This window comes from Sinocyclocheilus anshuiensis, unplaced genomic scaffold (genome assembly GCF_001515605.1).
Source record: "Sinocyclocheilus anshuiensis isolate Anshui unplaced genomic scaffold, SAMN03320099.WGS_v1.1 scaffold425, whole genome shotgun sequence".
NCBI lineage: Eukaryota > Metazoa > Chordata > Actinopteri > Cypriniformes > Cyprinidae > Sinocyclocheilus > Sinocyclocheilus anshuiensis.
Window position 1 is genome coordinate 455,789 of NW_015537947.1, and position 17,533 is coordinate 473,321.

The 17,533-nt window shown below is 37.6% G+C and overlaps 1 protein-coding gene across 3 annotated transcripts in view; it reads left to right on the top strand.

Annotated features, from left to right (window-relative positions):
• LOC107664175 (adhesion G protein-coupled receptor B3-like) overlaps window positions 1-17,533 on the top strand; it is a 209,305-nt gene that overhangs the window by 133,865 nt on the left and 57,907 nt on the right. For all 3 annotated transcript variants that reach the window (XM_016454645.1, XM_016454654.1, XM_016454664.1), the window contains 4 exons: window positions 1,329-1,435; window positions 3,176-3,370; window positions 6,291-6,359; window positions 13,817-13,925. In XM_016454645.1, the coding sequence (XP_016310131.1) occupies window positions 1,329-1,435; window positions 3,176-3,370; window positions 6,291-6,359; window positions 13,817-13,925 (480 nt within the window). The remainder of the gene's footprint in view (window positions 1-1,328; window positions 1,436-3,175; window positions 3,371-6,290; window positions 6,360-13,816; window positions 13,926-17,533) is intronic.

The window sequence follows — 17,533 nt, forward strand, 5'->3', positions numbered from 1 at the left end:
TCTCTCTCTCTCTCTCTCGGACCAGTCTGAGGTGTGAGCCTTACTGATTGTGGTCTGAAATTGGCAGAAGGTGCTGTACTGTTCTCTGTTGAGCTCCTGTAACCTCCTGCTATCTCCTGTTGTGAAGATGCTCTGCAACGCCAATACAGTGTCCTTGAAAGAGCAGGTGCAGGAGGAAAAGTAAAAAATGCAGACAGCATGGACTCAACTTTAACAGCGAACAGTCCAACATAACTAGAACTAGGCGAGCAGAGGCTGAAATTTTCCATATAACCCTCATTGAATTTTCGGGTCGTGCAAAAGCACTGGAGTGGGATCTGACAGCAGCAGCATGAAATGCTGGAAAAACTTCATTCATTATGAGGCAGGAATTCAATTAAACTCCAACAAAAATGAATGAAAGCAACAAGAATCAAACATTTGGAAGTAGTTGAAGCTTTTAGGGAACGATTAAGGATGATTGGCGATCAAATGTACAGGATGAGAACCTTTCACTTTTGCTTTGTCCTATTTTGTGCGCAAACGTGATTGGACGAGGTTTGTGTGATCTTTACTTGTGTGTGTGTGTGAGATTCAATCTGGTTAGGCCCTTCTGTGGCAGCATGTGTTTTAGTGGTGAGTTCTGAGTATGTCCGCTTTGATCCGGCTCTGTGGGAGTTTTCCATGATCTGTGGGTTGGATGTCCCTGCTTGGATGCCTCGGCTTGACGGCAGGCGGCTGGCTGCAGCTGTGTCTCAGGTGGGCCGAGTGTGTTTCGCTGCTGGCTGGGTTGCAGGCGGTGGAACCGTGTTAGAACGAGAGCTAATAAGACGTGTGTGGTAGAGTGGTGCGTGTGGGTGTGGTGAGGTTGTTCCAAAGGCAAGGACGCGTCTTTAATGCGAGACGATACATGTAGGACACGCTCTGACGGATCGGAGGCGAGGAATTTTGTGCATTTGTTTATTCGCTCCCAAATGTGGGCGGCAGACTTGTAGATATCGCAGGTTGCAGGGTTCGGTTCGCAGTCGTCAAAAACAAAAAAGTCAAATTGTTGCATGACAGCTGGCGTCAGTTAACATTGTAATTCTGTGAGCGGGAATTATGACCAGTTCTTTAAAGCGCATAATTACAGTTTGGTTTGTTCGTATGCATATACTGCAGTGCCACATGTTAGGCGCATGTGATCTGGCAACCGCCACATCTAGATGATGATGAAGACTGCTGCTTTTATCCTCTCGCTGAAAGATGTGTGGGCTGACAGGTGGAATGAAAAAGGAAAAAAAGACTTACAAGAACAAATCTAAACCTCCTCTCTGTATCTCTCTTTTCTCCCTCCTCCTTCTTTGCAGGCACCACTAGTCGACGCTGCTCACTGGATCACCGCGGGGTGGCCTATTGGGAGCAGCCCAGCTACGCTCGATGCATTGCAAATGAATACAGATACTTGCAGCAATCAGTAGGTGCTAAGTCAGCTTCCTGCGCTCTGCTTCTGTTTGTGACGTGCCATACATTACCCCTGCAGTCGTCACGATCACCCAAACTATTTCCACCCATTCCGTTCCCACCCGGCAACCCAGACCACCACGCAGGTCTGCAAGATAAACTGCTATCATCGGAAAGGCAAATTAAACCGCTAGTATTGCAGTTTTCGAGACCCCGCGTTAATGGAGGACTCGTTCTAATTTCCTGTAAAATCTATGAGATGGTTGTTCCAGCTTCACCAGAGCTTTTTCTGGGAACGCACCTGCTCGACGCGAATGAATGATTTTCACTCTTTTTGTTTTCAGCTTCCTCTTATTTGAGTCTTTCTCAAATGCAATAAGTTGGGTTATTTCCAAGCTTCTGTGTGCATCTCTCTCACACACACACACACACACACACACACACACACACACACAGAAAAGCATGGTGGGGACTTTCCATGGTTGTATTGGCTTTATATTGAGGTAATGATATTTTCTATCCCCTAGCTCTCACACCTTTTTGCCTTTTAAAAATTTAATTAAGGCATTATTTATTATTTTTATTGTTATATCCCTTGTGAGGTCTGCTGTCAGGTTTTACTATCCTGATGGGGGCTTTTGGTCTTCACAGTGCAGGCAAAACCTGACCCACACGTGCACACACACACTCACAGTGCAGGCAAAACCTGACCCACTCGCGCACACGCGCACACACACACACACACACACATACATTCTTCTGTCTGCGCTCTTTAGCCTCTTTCTTTGAGTCAGTGTGTATGACATCATGCCTGCGTGACTTATGTATGTTTTTTCATTGCTCTTTTGTTTAAAGGTGAAGTGTGTCATTTTTTTGATGCTCTTGTTTCTGTTTAAAATTTAGGGCAAAACACTACTGCTCAAACGTTTGGGGTTGGTACGATTTTTAATGTTTTTGAAAGGTGTTCAAAAACTCTTATGCTGAACAAGGCTGCATTTATTTGATCAAAAATACAGAAAAATAATACTTTTCTGTTATAAATGTAATGAAATATTATTACAATTTAAAATATTTCAACCTTTTTTGACTTGAGGAACAAACTACAAAGCAGCCACCTAGCAACCACCTAGAACGCCATCCCCACTGCATAGCAACAGGCTTAAAACCATTTAGAACACCTTAGCAGCCAGCTGCATAGCAAGAGCCCAAAATAATTTAGAAAACATTAGCAACTGCATAGCAACAGGCTAAATTCACTCAGAACAGCTTAGCAACTGCGTAGCCAGAGGCTAAACCGTTTAGAACAACTCATCAACTGCATAGCAGCAGGATAAAACCACTGAGAACACCTTAAAATGCTGCATAGGCAAACCACTCATGTTTTCTTCAGAAAATGTAGAGTGTAATATTTTCAGTCTAAAATGTTTTAATTTCCTATATCACAGTATCAAAACATTGTTCTGTTAGTGCATCTTGACCAGTCCAGCATAGCAAAATTGCATCAACCAATGGCACTATTCTGGGGCGGGACTATCTGCTCATCCAGCCAATATCAGACAGGACAGTGTTTGAGGAACATCATTATATAAACAGTATCAACATTCTATAAACGGTTGCGTTTAATGTTGCTTGAGGAATTACGCACTTCACCTTTAAAAACTAAAGGTAGTTCTTTATATTACAACTTTCTGTTAGTGTTGCAGTCTTTGAAGGACACACAGAACCCAGTCTCTTTCCCTGTGTCTGTCTTTAGGTCCAGGGGCACCTTGCTAAAGGTCAGAGGAATCTGGCAGGAGATGGCATGTCCCAGGTTACGAAGGTCCTCCTAGACCTCACCCAAAGACGCAATTTCTATGCAGGTGACCTTCTCTCTTCAGTGGAGATTCTTCAAAACGTCACAGACACCTTCAAAAGGGCCAGCTATGAACCCTCTTCTGATGACGTTCAGGTAAGAGAGAAAATAATCTTGTTTCTTGCTAACCTCCATGATTATATCCATCTTGTAAATGTTTTCATTTAGGCATTGTGGTAAATTTATCTTAGGTCTTGAGCGTCAAAATGCAGGTTGAAAGTGATACCATGCATAACATACCTTGACTACAAGACATCTTTTTTTTTTTTATTATTATTTTTTTTTTTTTTTTTTTGCAAACAGCATATACACTACCTTTCAAAAGTTTGGAGTCAGTAAGATTTTTATTTTATTTATTTATTACAAATGAATACTTTTATTCACCAAGAATGCAATAAAACAATCAAAAGACATTTATAGTGTTACAAAATATTGTTAGAATGTTAAATATATTTCAAATAAATTCTGTTTTAAAAATTCATATTCATCAAAGTATGTATCATGGTTTTCAAACACAATTTGTTTCAACTGTGCTAATAGTAAGAAATGTTTCTTGAACAGCAAATCAGAATATTATAACGGATTAACGGAGTAATGGCTGCTGAAAATTCAGCTTTGGCATCACAGAAATAATTGACAGTTATTGTACAAATATTTCAATTTTTTTCTGTTTTTATTGTATTTTTGATCAAATAAATGCAGCCTTGGTGAGCATAAGAGACTTCTTTCAAAAACATTTAAAAAATCTTACAGACCCCAAATGTTTGAATGGTAAAATTAATTAGGAATATTTCATTATATGATATAGATTTTCTGAAGGGCTATTAAAAGCATTTAGAGCAATTGTATTTTTTCTGTCTTGGCTCTCTTTGACATCACAAATCAGGATAGTCGCTAGTGAAGGGCTTGAGACTGTATGCGTTCTTATGGAGCCATCAGCCAATTAGAGCTGCCATGACGTCATTTTCCACCAGAATGATTAGTCACATGGCTTTACATTAGTCACATGGCTCTAAAATGCATATCTCCAGAACTGAGTGCCTGTGAGCAAAGATAGCAGCAAGCCAGTCACGTGTTTCTGGAGGGTGACGTGCAAGTCAAGGAACTGCCGTTGAGATGAATGGGGGTACTTATAGGTTTCTCCAGACATTCCAGGCGTTTGGGTGAAGTTAGCAAAATGGGAGAAGTTAGTAAAATATCTCCAATCACTTACAGCGCCTTCAAAATGGCAATGTCACTACTTGGGACCGTGACTGATAAATATCTTGGTGCTCTTGCCCCTCACAGAGAGCTTATGGGATTGTGACACCGTGCGCCAGCTGCTGATAGGAGATAGTCACTAAGTCTATCGCATTCTATCTCAAAGCCTTGTCATAACCTTCCCAATGCCGAAATAAACCGATTTCTCATGACCTGTTTGTGAGAATCTGGGTATTTTTACATAATATGGAATGTAATGTGATTTTGTGCATGTATGTTTGTGTGTCGGGTTGGTGTAGGAGGTTGATGTGAACCGGAGCGTCCCCTCCTCCCCACGCAAGTGTGCCGGGGGTGGGTTGTGTGTTTTGGAATGTATTAATGCTGTGTTTAAGTGGACGCATTACCACCAGAGGGAGCATACGCATTCAAGTAGAAAAACAAGAGTGCCGGAGCTAAGACGCTGCCTTTCTCCTGCCTTTCGTGGCACAGAGGCAGAGTAGCAAACAAAAAAGACAGGCACACGTCCAGCTGGATATCTCATTCAGCCCAGTCAACACAGCAAACATCAGCTCTCTTTCCAGTCTTGTAGTAGACTGCTCTCCCAAGCGCTTTCAAACTCAACCAACGCTCTCTGTTCTTCCCCTTTAATTCTGTGCACATTTGAGTGCTTAAGAAAGATCAACCAATCCCTGAATTGAAAGCAGCAGGAAATCCCAGGTGTGTTTTAGAGCCGAGGCTGCTGGACATATCTCATCATCTCCCTGTAAATAAGTGCTGTGATCCTCGGTGTAATTCCCAGAGACACTGTTTGTTTAGACTTTTGAAATGCAGGGGAGATTCTTCATTACTGCCTTTTCGGGCAACACTGAATAGATTTTTTTCCCTCAGAAATTCCAGATATGAATTTCTAGTTTGCTTTTTCCAGGACTAGGTAAAATTTCAATTTAAAGTCAATTTAATATACTTAAGCAGTAGGTAAAAGAAGCCATGCTATTTTTATGAATACAGTCACGGCAAAATTCTCACAATACCACAGCCTCAAGTACATTATTGCTTTTATAATGCTTCATAATATAAAAATTAAGGCCACAAATAGTGTTTTATTATGCAAATTCATTAACCATTATCCATCCGTTATGGTACATAGTCCTTGACAATTCTGTGGGTGCTGTGCAGTGATATACACACATAACATTTTCTAAAATGTATTATAAAGTTATTCTGAATGAATTCAGTCATTCATAATGCCTTATAACACACCTCAAAATCTGTTTTTAATGTTATCATGAATAATTAAAGCCATAGTTATCATGCAGTTTTAATAACTTTATATTCTTTTAAAAGCACAGTTCTTGATCACATGATCAACAACCATATCCATGTTTTATATCATGCATTATATGCTTTAAAGGCATAAACAAAAACAATTTATTATAATGTTTTTTTTTTTTTTTTAAAGGTCCGATTTTTTTACTGATGTGGTCTGGAACTTCATTAAAAATAGTTATCATTAAAAGTTCATCCACTCTTTCCTAATGTTGGGATCAGAAGGAAGGCAATGCAGAGAATGTTTTTCCACAACTTTTCCACAAGCTGTGGATCATCCATGTAACAACACAGTATTAAGGATCAAGCGTATGTAAACTTTTGAACAGGGTCATTTTTATAAATTCAACTATTTTCTCTAGTTAACTACCGGTATATGTAAATGTCTTTTATGTGAAATATCTTATTCAGGTCAGTACTCACAATTAATGTTACCAGCCTGTTCCTTTGACAGCAGCGTTTTACTAAGTACAATTTCTTCTCTCCACAGAATTTTTTTCAGATCATCAGCAATCTCCTGGAAGAAGAGAACAGAGAAAAGTGGGAAGATGCGCAACAGGTGGGTCTGAACATTGTGAACGAGTGTTTTTTTGAAGCTTCGGGGTCGAGATTGCTTTATTATAGTCACATCGCAGAGAGTATCTGGTGCTGTGTGTCACTCTGCGGCTGTATATTGTGTGATGATCCCTCAGCAAATCGATTGCCATCACCGGTGCAGATGCTTTAGGTAATTGTCAGGTCAAAGAGGTGCCTGTCTCCACAGGCAGGGCTGTGTCAAATCAAACCTTCTCTGCCGACCTCCCTGTTGTGCTGATTGGTGGAAGGACATTTGCAATATCCATTGCATCCACTTGGTGGCAGCAGCATTGGCAGCATATGTCCAGCTTTCATGCTTTCCATCAGCAGTAACGGCATTGTCTTCTCTCACTCTCTGAGAAACGGTATAAAAGCAGCCTGAGGGATTTGGACTTGAACAAGCTGAATGTTGTTCAGAAACTCTCCAACTCCATTATTATTGCATTGAATCAAATTGAGTGTCTTAAATGTTTCTTTCTTTCCTTTAAGCCTGAACTGGTAATGCCTGTTAAGCAGACGGTGGTAATGTTACTGTCTGTCAAACGTAAGCTGCTTTGGAGCTCCTTCGTCTAATGTTTTCACCCGAGTTCTGGTAAAACATGTGTCCTTGAGTGAATTGGGGTGCTGCGTGTTAACCGAATTAGCCCTTTAATGGAGTTTACAGTAGGGCGGTGTCACAAGGCTTTTAAAGAAAAGTAATATGTTTTTCAGTCAGGAGTGTGTTCGGAGATCAGGTCACATTGCTTGTTTTGCCGAAGGAGCTTTGCCTGCTTAAATCAGTCCCTGGAGCAGAGGGGACTCCCGTTTTCCATTCACGTTCCTCCTCTGCTTTGTCACAGATTGAATCTTCAAGCTCCTGAAATCATTAAAGGACGTCTGAGACCATTGTCACCAGCTCTGGCAAATGATTGACCTTAGAAAGCCCTGACTTTTAAAGATCACCCAGGATTTTATCTTGTCTGTCTGTCTTGTCTTCTTTAGAGTCAGCTCTCCTGAGCTTTGATTGCCAGTCTTGAGTCTGTGCTGTTTGGGCAAAGGAGGGAAATAAAATTAAAAGAAGTGCTTAAGAGAAGTGGCTTTGATTGACTTCCTCGCAATTTCACAGCTTGAAAAGAAGAAGAACATGAGGTGCATTAGTTTCATTAACTGATGGTCCACTGTCTACATTTAGATAGTAGTGGGATAAATGTACTTTCATATCCTAATCCATAGGATATTAGTAATATGTATAAAATATGTATAAAAATCTTATGTCATATTATACAAACATGAAAACACAAACATGTTTTTTTAAGCATTTAACATTTATTCCAAAATAATAACTAAACAATACATTTTATTTGTGAACTTATGTTCAGCTGTTGTTATTAATAGTTAACTTCTGACTATTTTTAAACTTTTTTTGGATCATCAGTCATCAAAGCTCGGTAAATATTGGTCACAGACACAGAAATGTACTTAACATTTCACCAAGCTGATGACTCACTAAAAATTCCCACACAGGGGATTTCAGAAGTTAGGGAGACAGAAATGTCAGTATTTATTTATTTATTTTTTGGCTAATTGACAGGTTCTCTTATGATTATTATTATTATTATTATTATTTTCTTATTTCTTACTTTTAAGTTCTGCTGGACAATAACCAATAATTTATACTCCATAATATTTTTCCTGTATTTTCCTGATGGCAATTTTATGATTGATTCAAATACTACAAACACTTTTTTTTTTTTTTGCCATTTTTAATCACAGAATAAAGCAGAAAATATATTTTATATTTTCTAAAGGCTACTGAAATAAATTATATGTCAATTAGCACTGCATTATTCATATAATTTAGTTGTTTATTACCTGGAGATGACTTGGAAAAACACATATAAACCATATATTGTCGCAATCGTGTGTTTATTGTCTTCACGTTTCCTCAGTCAAAACGTTTCTGCTTTTTATTCATGTCCCCCGCATCCCACGCGAATTCTACACCTATGCTTCCACAGAGCATGTCTTCATGCCATTAAGTCATATTTTGACGTAACAAAGTGGTTATATCTAAGTGTGAGTTGTTTACTTACTACTTACAAAATATGTAGAAGAAAACCCATGAAAGATTTATGTTATTTTAAAAATCCACATCGTTTTATACATATTTTGGACTATGGGGGCGCCATTATTTCAATGGCGTCAAATTGTTGCACTCGGTGAGCTACTGGATCTATCTGTTGTTAATTTTACCACAACACAACTCTGAATACTGATACGATGCCACATTGTGCGGCTTTTGGTTGTAATTTTCAGTCGAAGGACAAGAGAAGCGATGTAAGTCTTCGCTGCTTTCCTAGCGATAAGAAGAGGAGAAAAGAATGGGAAGCTATGAATGAATAAAACGTCCTAAAGACCCGCATCTTTGTTCTCTCCTTTAGCCCTGATGCCTTTGAGGCATTTAGTAAACCACAGCTACTGAAAAAGCTTACAGGTGGTGATGGATATAAGCATAGGCTTAAACCAAATGCCGTACCATCAATTTTTCCCCACAAGGAGTCTAAATGCCCCCGGATAGTGAGTGCTGAGAAACTCCTTCAGTGGCCGCGGCGTCATGGCAAGCGTCGGTATGATTACATCCTGCATGGATGGCATCTAGCGTTTCTTGTCACTGCTGTTTGTAAGCTTTTTCAGTAGCTGTGGTCTACTAAAAACCTCAAACGCATCAGGGCTAAAGTGGAGAGAACAAAGATGCAGGTCTTTAGGAAGTTTTATTTATCCATAGGCAAATTCCCATTCTTTTCTCCACTTCTTATCGATAGGGAAGCAGTGAAGACTTCTTTTGTTGTCCTTCAACTGAAAATTTCAACCAAAAGCCTCATCGTATCAGTCATCGTATCAGTATTCCGAGTTGTGTTGTGGTAAAATTAACAACAGATAGAGCCAGTAGCTCACCGAGTGCAACCATTTCACATCATTGAAATAATGGCGCCCCCCCCATAGTCCAAAATACGTATAAAACGATGTGGATTTTTTAAATAACGTAAATCTTTCATGGGTTTTCTACTACAACCATTTCACATCATTGAAATAATGGCGCCCCGCCCATAGTCCAAAATACGTATAAAACGATGTGGATTTTTTTAAATAACGTAAATCTTTCATGGGTTTTCTACTACATATTTCAGTAAGATACATAATTTACGTTATTTTAAGCCATACTTACACATACATGTCTTAATACCCGGGGTTCCCTTTAATTCAGACTGATTCGCGAACTCGAACGAACACAAGAGGTGGGATTTATTGCATGAACCAATCACAGCTGAACATAACCAGTCATATTTCCTCCTCTCACGTGACTGGCCCGAGGCCTTGAATTGTTTTTGCACTGATTAGTTTGTCCACAACGTGGCAACACTGGTCCGGGCCGTCATTTCACATAGCCAGTAGTGCTTCAAAGGACAAAAACACACATAATTATGTCAAAATGCACAGTTTTGGCGAGTGACCTCGTAAACACGGTTTTAAATGAGTTATAAAGTCCTAAATGACAGTAAAGAGAAAGATCGGATGTGTGTCAGATTCACATCATATGCATCAGGTTTTAAAGAGCCATCGCTGCATTAAAAGTGAAACCTGATGAAGTCATTTATGTAAATCACAGAACAAAAGAAAAAGAGAAATCTGCTCTAGTCGCTGATTAACTTTTGTAGCTTGAAGATTAATATATACAGTGGGTACGGAAAGTATTCAGACCCCCTTCAATTTTTCACTCTTTGTTATATTGCAGCCATTTGCTAAAATCATTTATGTTAATTTTTTTTCCTCATTAATGTACACACAGCACCCCATATTGACAGAAAAACACAGAATTGTTGACATTTTTGCAGATTTATTAAAAAAGAAAAACTGAAATATCACATGGTCCTAATGAATAGATCTTGAAAAGTTTTCATTTATAGTTTATGCATATACAATTTATAGTTTGTGAAGATTGTTTTAAGTTCACTTAAATCAAAAGTTATATTTTTCAGAGCCTACTAAACGTTAAAAATAGTGGCTTTCAATTATATTGTGATGTTGAATGGCTATAAGTAATGGCTAAAATTGAGGTGAAAATGCATTTAATAGAGACATCAGTGGCAGTATTGGTATCAAAATACTGGCCTTTGTTTATAATAGGCTACTTAGTAAAGAGATGCACATATTTAAAATATACCACCTTCATGTTGTTTCTACATTAATTTGGAGGTTCAGTCTGAAATGATGACAATATTTTAATATGCAATTAATCATGATTAATTACAGAAAAATGTGTGATTAATTAGTTTATTTTTATTTTATTTTTATCGATTGACAGACAGTGGTAATGTTAAACTTAGATGTTGCTGTTGGTAACATTAGTTAATTTTTATATTATATTATAAAAGTCGTAACTATACATTTAACTTTTTTATATATATATATATACTTTTTCTTGCAGGACCCCGTATGTTATAGTATAAAATTAGTTTTAATGATTAAATCACCACCACAGCGTCTTGTCTCCATTGGCAACACGCACCATTTGTGTCGATTGCAAGTGACGTCGCAGGTATCGGAGAGTGCAAGTGGCGATTGCAAGTGACTTCGTAATTTAGTTTCTTTTGTCTTGTCTTCACCACCTGGCTACTGTTGTAAAATGTTGAGAGATTCAAACAAAAAGTAATCAATAAATAGAACAAAATAAAAAATAAAAAAGACTGCAAGTGACGTCTCTAGCGGAAGTGCAAGTGTCTGAGAGTGCACGCCTGAGAATGCACGTCTGAGAGTGCAAGCGCCAGCTGCAGCGAGACCCTTTTGGACAGAGGGGGGATGGGCTGATCCGCCTGTGTGCCCTCAGCGTCTCTCTCCCCGTCTGCAGCCTGTCTGATTGGCTTGGCCCAAGATCGGCCCCCATGCGAATTAAGAGCCCGACTCCTGCCAGGGGGATTATTAGATATGTGACTCCATCGCCCTGTTTCTGCACCTCACTAAGGGTGCTAATTATGAAATGTCACTCAGTGCTATTTTTCTGCACCCACTTTTTTATTTATTTTTTATTTTTTTTGTCTTTTGCAGATTGGCTGCAATGTGTTTCTGTGCTTTGTTTGTTATCACGAGGAGAGGGGGGTTCAAATGATAATAAGATGAGAGAAATAGGAAACACAGTGTCATATGGCATGTAAATCCATACTGGAAATCTGCTGGGTAAAAGGATTAAAACAACTTGACTTGTGAAAGTCTTGATTAAATTACTATAGCATTCAGAGCAGTTATTTTATTATTATTTATATTGTATTATAGTGGTTTTTTACATTTCTAATTAGCTTTCATTTTTATATTTTCAGTTTCATTTGAAGTTTTAGTAATTGTATGTTTTGTCATTTTTATTAGTTTTTGCTTTTTTACATTTCTTTTTAATTTCACGTTTAGTAATTTTAGTACTTCAGCTTAAACATTTTATCTCAGTTAGATGCCAAGGCAACATTTCTAATTGTCATATAATATTTATATTTTATTTTACTTTAGCTTAATTTTAATGAATCAAACATATTTGAATAGTTTTAGTTTGTTTACAACACTGACAAAGATCAATAATACAACAAGGTAACACCACAACCTTGCAGTAAGGTTTCATTTGATAACATTTAACTACATTAGTTAACATGACCAATACTTCTACAGCATTTCTTAATCTGAAAGCTGAATAAATAAGCTTTCCATTGATGTATGGTTTGTTAGGATAGGACAATATTTGGCCGAGATACAACTAATCTGGAATCTGAGGGTACAAAAAAATCAAATTTGTCTTTAAATTTGTCCAAATGAAGTTCTTAGCAATGCATACTACTAAAATTAAGTTTTGATCTAGGAAAGGAAATTTAAACAATATCTTCATGGAACATGTTCTTTACTTAATATTCTAATGATTTTTGGCATAAAAGAAAAATCGATAATTTTGACCCATACAATATATTTTTGGCTATTGCTACAAATATACCCCAGCGACTTAAAACTGGTTTTGTGGTCCAGGGTCACATATCAACATTTAGTAATACATTTTTTAAAATATAAAAAGTTACATTAAAGTATAGTAATTATATAAAATATATGCATAATTTAAAATATATGCAAATATATGCATAATTTAATGCATTGTGAGCTAACATGAACATTTTTTACATTTTCTAACAAAGGTTAAATGCTGTAAAATTATCATTGATTATTGTTAGCTCATGTTAAAATCATTAACAAATGATAAAAATGTATTACCCATTTTCCATTATTGCACACTATTCAAAAATAAAACTGAATGACATCATGAATCCCTCATTCATTTCAACCCCTCTCTTCTAACCACTTGATTCCACGTGATGGACAAGCAAATGGCATTTAATAGTTGACTTTAAATGATGATTAATTGAATATTTTATTCTTAAATATCCAGTTAATGAGTCTAAAAAAGTCCTGCTCTTGATAAAAGTTCTCCTAGCCCTTCTGTTCCCATCTAAAGATCTTTCAGAGTGATGGCAGATGTAAATAGCCGAGTTCAGTCAGCTGAAGGTCAAGGATTGGATCAGCAGACCGTGATGCTATTGACTGCAAGAGAGCAGGTGCTTTGACAGGCTGAGGCTCTGGAATTCGGGAGGGCGGTGAGCCAGTGCTCCAGCCACAGGCCTGAATTCCTCCAACGCATTTGCTCTGACACTGATGGCTGGTCCACTAGAGAGGCTCTGAGCCCTGCACAATCACTCTACTGCATGAGTTTGTCTTTGTGAAGGACTCAGCAGACAGGATGCAGGGCTCTAAAGTATGAGATACAGAGGAAGTGCCCTTTAAAAAGTCTTTATAGTCTCCTTCTAAAAGAGTCAGTCGAAGTGCTTTTACTAGGCTGACTGTTGCTTTGTGTGTTGTTTTTGTCAGATACTGTTCATCTATCTATCTATCTATCTATCTATCTATCTATCTATCTATCTATCTATCTATTGTTCTGTCGTTCTATCATTCTGTCTATCATTCTATCTATCATTGTATCATTCTATCATTTTTATCATCTATCGTTCATTCTGTTGTTCCATTGTTTTATTGTTCTATCTTTCTCTTGTTCTTTTGTTCTGTCTGTCTATTAGTTTGTTTATTGTTCTGTTCTGTTGTTTTATTTGTTTTTGTTTGTTCAAGTTTGTTCTATCATTTGTTCTATCGTTCATGCTGTTTGTTTTTTGTCTATCATTCGTTCTATCATTTTATTCATCTTTTAGCTATAACCTTTTAAACTTTCAAAATTGACACCAAAAGTTTTCTTTCGTTTTTTGTAATTAAATATAAATGAATGTCCAATCCATCTAAAATCCCTCAGATTTGTATCTGTGTTTGATATTCATTTGCAAATAGAGTAACATTTCTCTCCTTTTGTCCCGTATGATTCTTTTTTCCCAGATTTACCCGGGGTCTGTGGAGCTCATGCAGGTCATTGAAGAGTTCATCCACATCGTCGGGCTGGGAATGAAGGACTTCCATAATTCCTACCTGATGACAGGAAATCTGGGTAAGAGAGCCGCAGAAACCAGAAGCCACTCATCTTGCTGACTCTTCCCGTCAGTTCTGTGTGTCGTCAGTAATTGAGGATAAATGGTGCAAGGAGGGGGGCAAACAACTGCCAGTCGATAATGTTAATTAAAATCAAGCCCTTTCCACTTAATGTGCTAAATTCTAATGCAAACAGCCTCATCTGATTTCAGCTCGGAAAAGAGGAGACCGTGTTTGGGTTTGGTTGTATCTATTGCAGCGTGCTTTGATTTTCATTTTCAAAAACAAAATATTTTGGCCTCTTTCCTGATTGCTTTTTTATTTCAGTTTTTAAAGTAAGGCCGTTAAACATCCATTTTCCTGTAAACCTCCCATGTCACTGAAAGAAATCCAGTGCTAAATGTCGACTCGCACACGAATACTGATTTCCTTTCTAGTCATTCGAACAAAATCAAAGTTAAATAGCTAAAAAAATGCTTTTGCTTTCAGTGATGAAGCACATTTGCTTAGTTCTCTTTATTCGATCGCACAGAACGTTGACCCATAAAATTGCAATCTGCATGAATTGCAGAGCTCAACAAATATGAAATGAATAACTTAGATTGACCTTCCTATCCGTCAGCAGATACATAGAGGAGAATATAATGTTTGAAATGGTGCTTACACCCAACTACCATTAAAAAGGTAATTCCATTAAAGGGCACCTTTGATATCTTCTTTAATGTTAACTTATTTTATGTGGCTTGCCATAAAACATTGACAGGATTGTGGTGTCATGACGTTATGTACAGTACAATGACGTATGAAGACATTTAAAGCTTGCTTAGATTCTTGCTTAGTATGGGCAAAAATCTGAAATGAAATTTTCCTCAAATTATACATTGCATTTTCAGATTTTGTATAAAGTTTTTTGGCACTTTCCATGAATATGGAACACATTGGTGTTTCATGACTTTTTAAAAAGCAGTTTAAGTATTACATTTTAATGACCTTGACCTTCTTGGCTGTATCCAAACAGCTCATTTAATATTAATTTGGAACTTCTGAGATTTGTGAAGGTTGAACACCTTTCATTGGCCATTTTAATAAAATAGTTTTAGGCCCTATTTTGTGTCCCATTAATGGAAGTGTCATTTATATTAATTTACCTGCTGACTGTCACATTTATATAACGAAAACCACAAAAAATGTATGCAGAACAGATGTTTCGAGGTTTTTTCCAGGCAAGAATGAATCTTCATCATGCCAGTTCAGACATGACCACCACATTTCAGTGTGTAAGATAAAACGCATAGCCAGAACATCAACATCATGATGCAGGAACTATAAACATTTTAATATCAGCCACTGACAAGGCAAAGTAAACCTGTGATTGAAACTACTTCTTGTAGTCTGAAGGTGAAACTGAGCGATACTGCGTCATACAGCTGCTGCTGCAGTTACAGATGCATAGAAAGACTTTAGCAAATCACTCAGGCAACCAAGAACATTACTGAAACACATGTCTATTTGAGACATTATGTCTCTGTTGATTTGTAGCTTTTTATTATCAAATTACCGGCCATTTAAATTAAATTAATTGTAAACTAACTTCGAAAAGACTTTATTCAGAAGTGTTGGATTTGCTTGGGATGGCATTTCGAATTCCACAGGCATTCCTGCTTGAAATTATGACCCAGTAATTTCATTATGCAGCTGCGTGAAATTATGACCCAGTAATTTCATTATGCAGCTTCTATATCTATCTATCTATCTATCTGTCTATCTGTCTATCTGTCTGTCTGTCTGTCTGTCTGTCTTATTAAAAGGTTATGTTGAACAAGGTAATGAATTCAGAATCCAAGTTACAGTTTTTCTCAGTCGCTTTGGTGCATTTCTCACATCACTATTTACATTTGCACAACAGTTAATGCAGTTCTCAAAACAATTAGTACAAACTGCAAAACCTAGTTGATAACCTGCAAAAGCGTGTCACTTGCTCAAAATGGATAGGTCATTCCTCAAAAGCAAGTATTCATGTCAATGAAAGTGTCAGTGTCATCAAGATGAAAAGTCCTGACACCATTGTTTATGAACAAGATAGTCAAATGGCTTTGTCATGTTTTCATTATGACAGTTTACTCTGTCAATGTTTTCCAGTGCAAAAAAGTCAGATCTTGGTGACACTACCTGAAAATGCTCAAGACAGCACTATATACTATTTGCACAGCCATTTGAAAAATACAGTAAAGTTACACATTACTGTATTTAGTGAGGTAACTGAGTACAAGACACTGAATATGTATGTTTCACATTTTTACTGCATATGCTCTTTGCAATTCTAATTTGTTCACAGCATTGTGCAAAAGAAAAAAAATACACCCTTATTTACAACAAACATAAACTCCCTTTGGGTAGAGCTGTGCACAACATTGCAGTACATATTGGAACTGAACATACAACATACATAGTACTGTAATCATTCATGCACATCCAGACGTTCCTCTCTGTCTGGCCACATCATTTCATCTACATCACAGCGAATATCATCTCTTGCAATGCAGCGAGGAAAGTATCTCCTCGAGTGGCGAATCCACCCTCTGCAGGACTCTGCTGTGATGTCATCACATGCTGCATCTCTTCCCCTGTTTTGTCCCCTTCCCCTTCCTCCCCGCACCCTCACCCCTCTTCCACGAGGCTGCCCTTCCATTTCTGTGTCACAGTATTGTAGAAATGGTACACACTATGTCCTGCTTGGTTCATATATGCTTGTAAAGTGGGGGTTTATGGGATTCAGCTCTGACAGTGATTGTAGAGAAGTGGCTTATCATTGGTTGCAACTAATGCTTCACACACCCCTTCTCATCAGTGAAAGTTGAGATTCACCTGAGAGAAATTGTTCAATTTAGGAGACATTTTCAGGAAAAAAAAAGATTTAAAAAAATTTGTAAAATTTGCTTGACAGATTTTGACAACTAGTTCAACATTTTTGTATGTAATGACTCAAGCAATGAAATGAGGACTATTAGTTTTATATGGAATGACTATTCAGCATTCACAAGTATAGTTAATTTTGACTGACATGACATAAGCAAATGATAATGTTATAAAACAGCAGAGAGTTGTATGAAAGCAATTGATGCATGTCCAAAAGCATTTGCAATTTGTTCGAAGGAATGAGAAACTGCTACTATGATGTGCACAAATGACTAAATGTTGTGGAGGTTGAACTAACTGTTGTGCAAATGTAAATAGTGATGTGAGAAATGCACCAAAGCGACTGAGAAAAACTGTAAACACATCAGTGCTTTCGTAATGGTGTGTGTTTGGAGTAATTAAGGGCCAGATTTACTAAACGAGGCAATTCCATAAAAGCGCCGATGGCAATGGAATGTTCTGCGGGTGATCTTCTGACAATGTGCAAATTAAAGAGCGCAGACACAATATCTCATTTCCATAATGACCAACGCAATATACCAAGAGCAGTGCAAATTAGCATAAGGATATATTTGGATAATGTCTTCCTCTGGCATTCCAAATAAATTAATATGAGTGGAATAAATTATCTCCCTTCTACCACGCTCTGTTCTCTGCGGTGCTGCCTCCTGCAAAAGTGCAAGTGAAAAAAGGGTTAAGACGTGCTTTTGG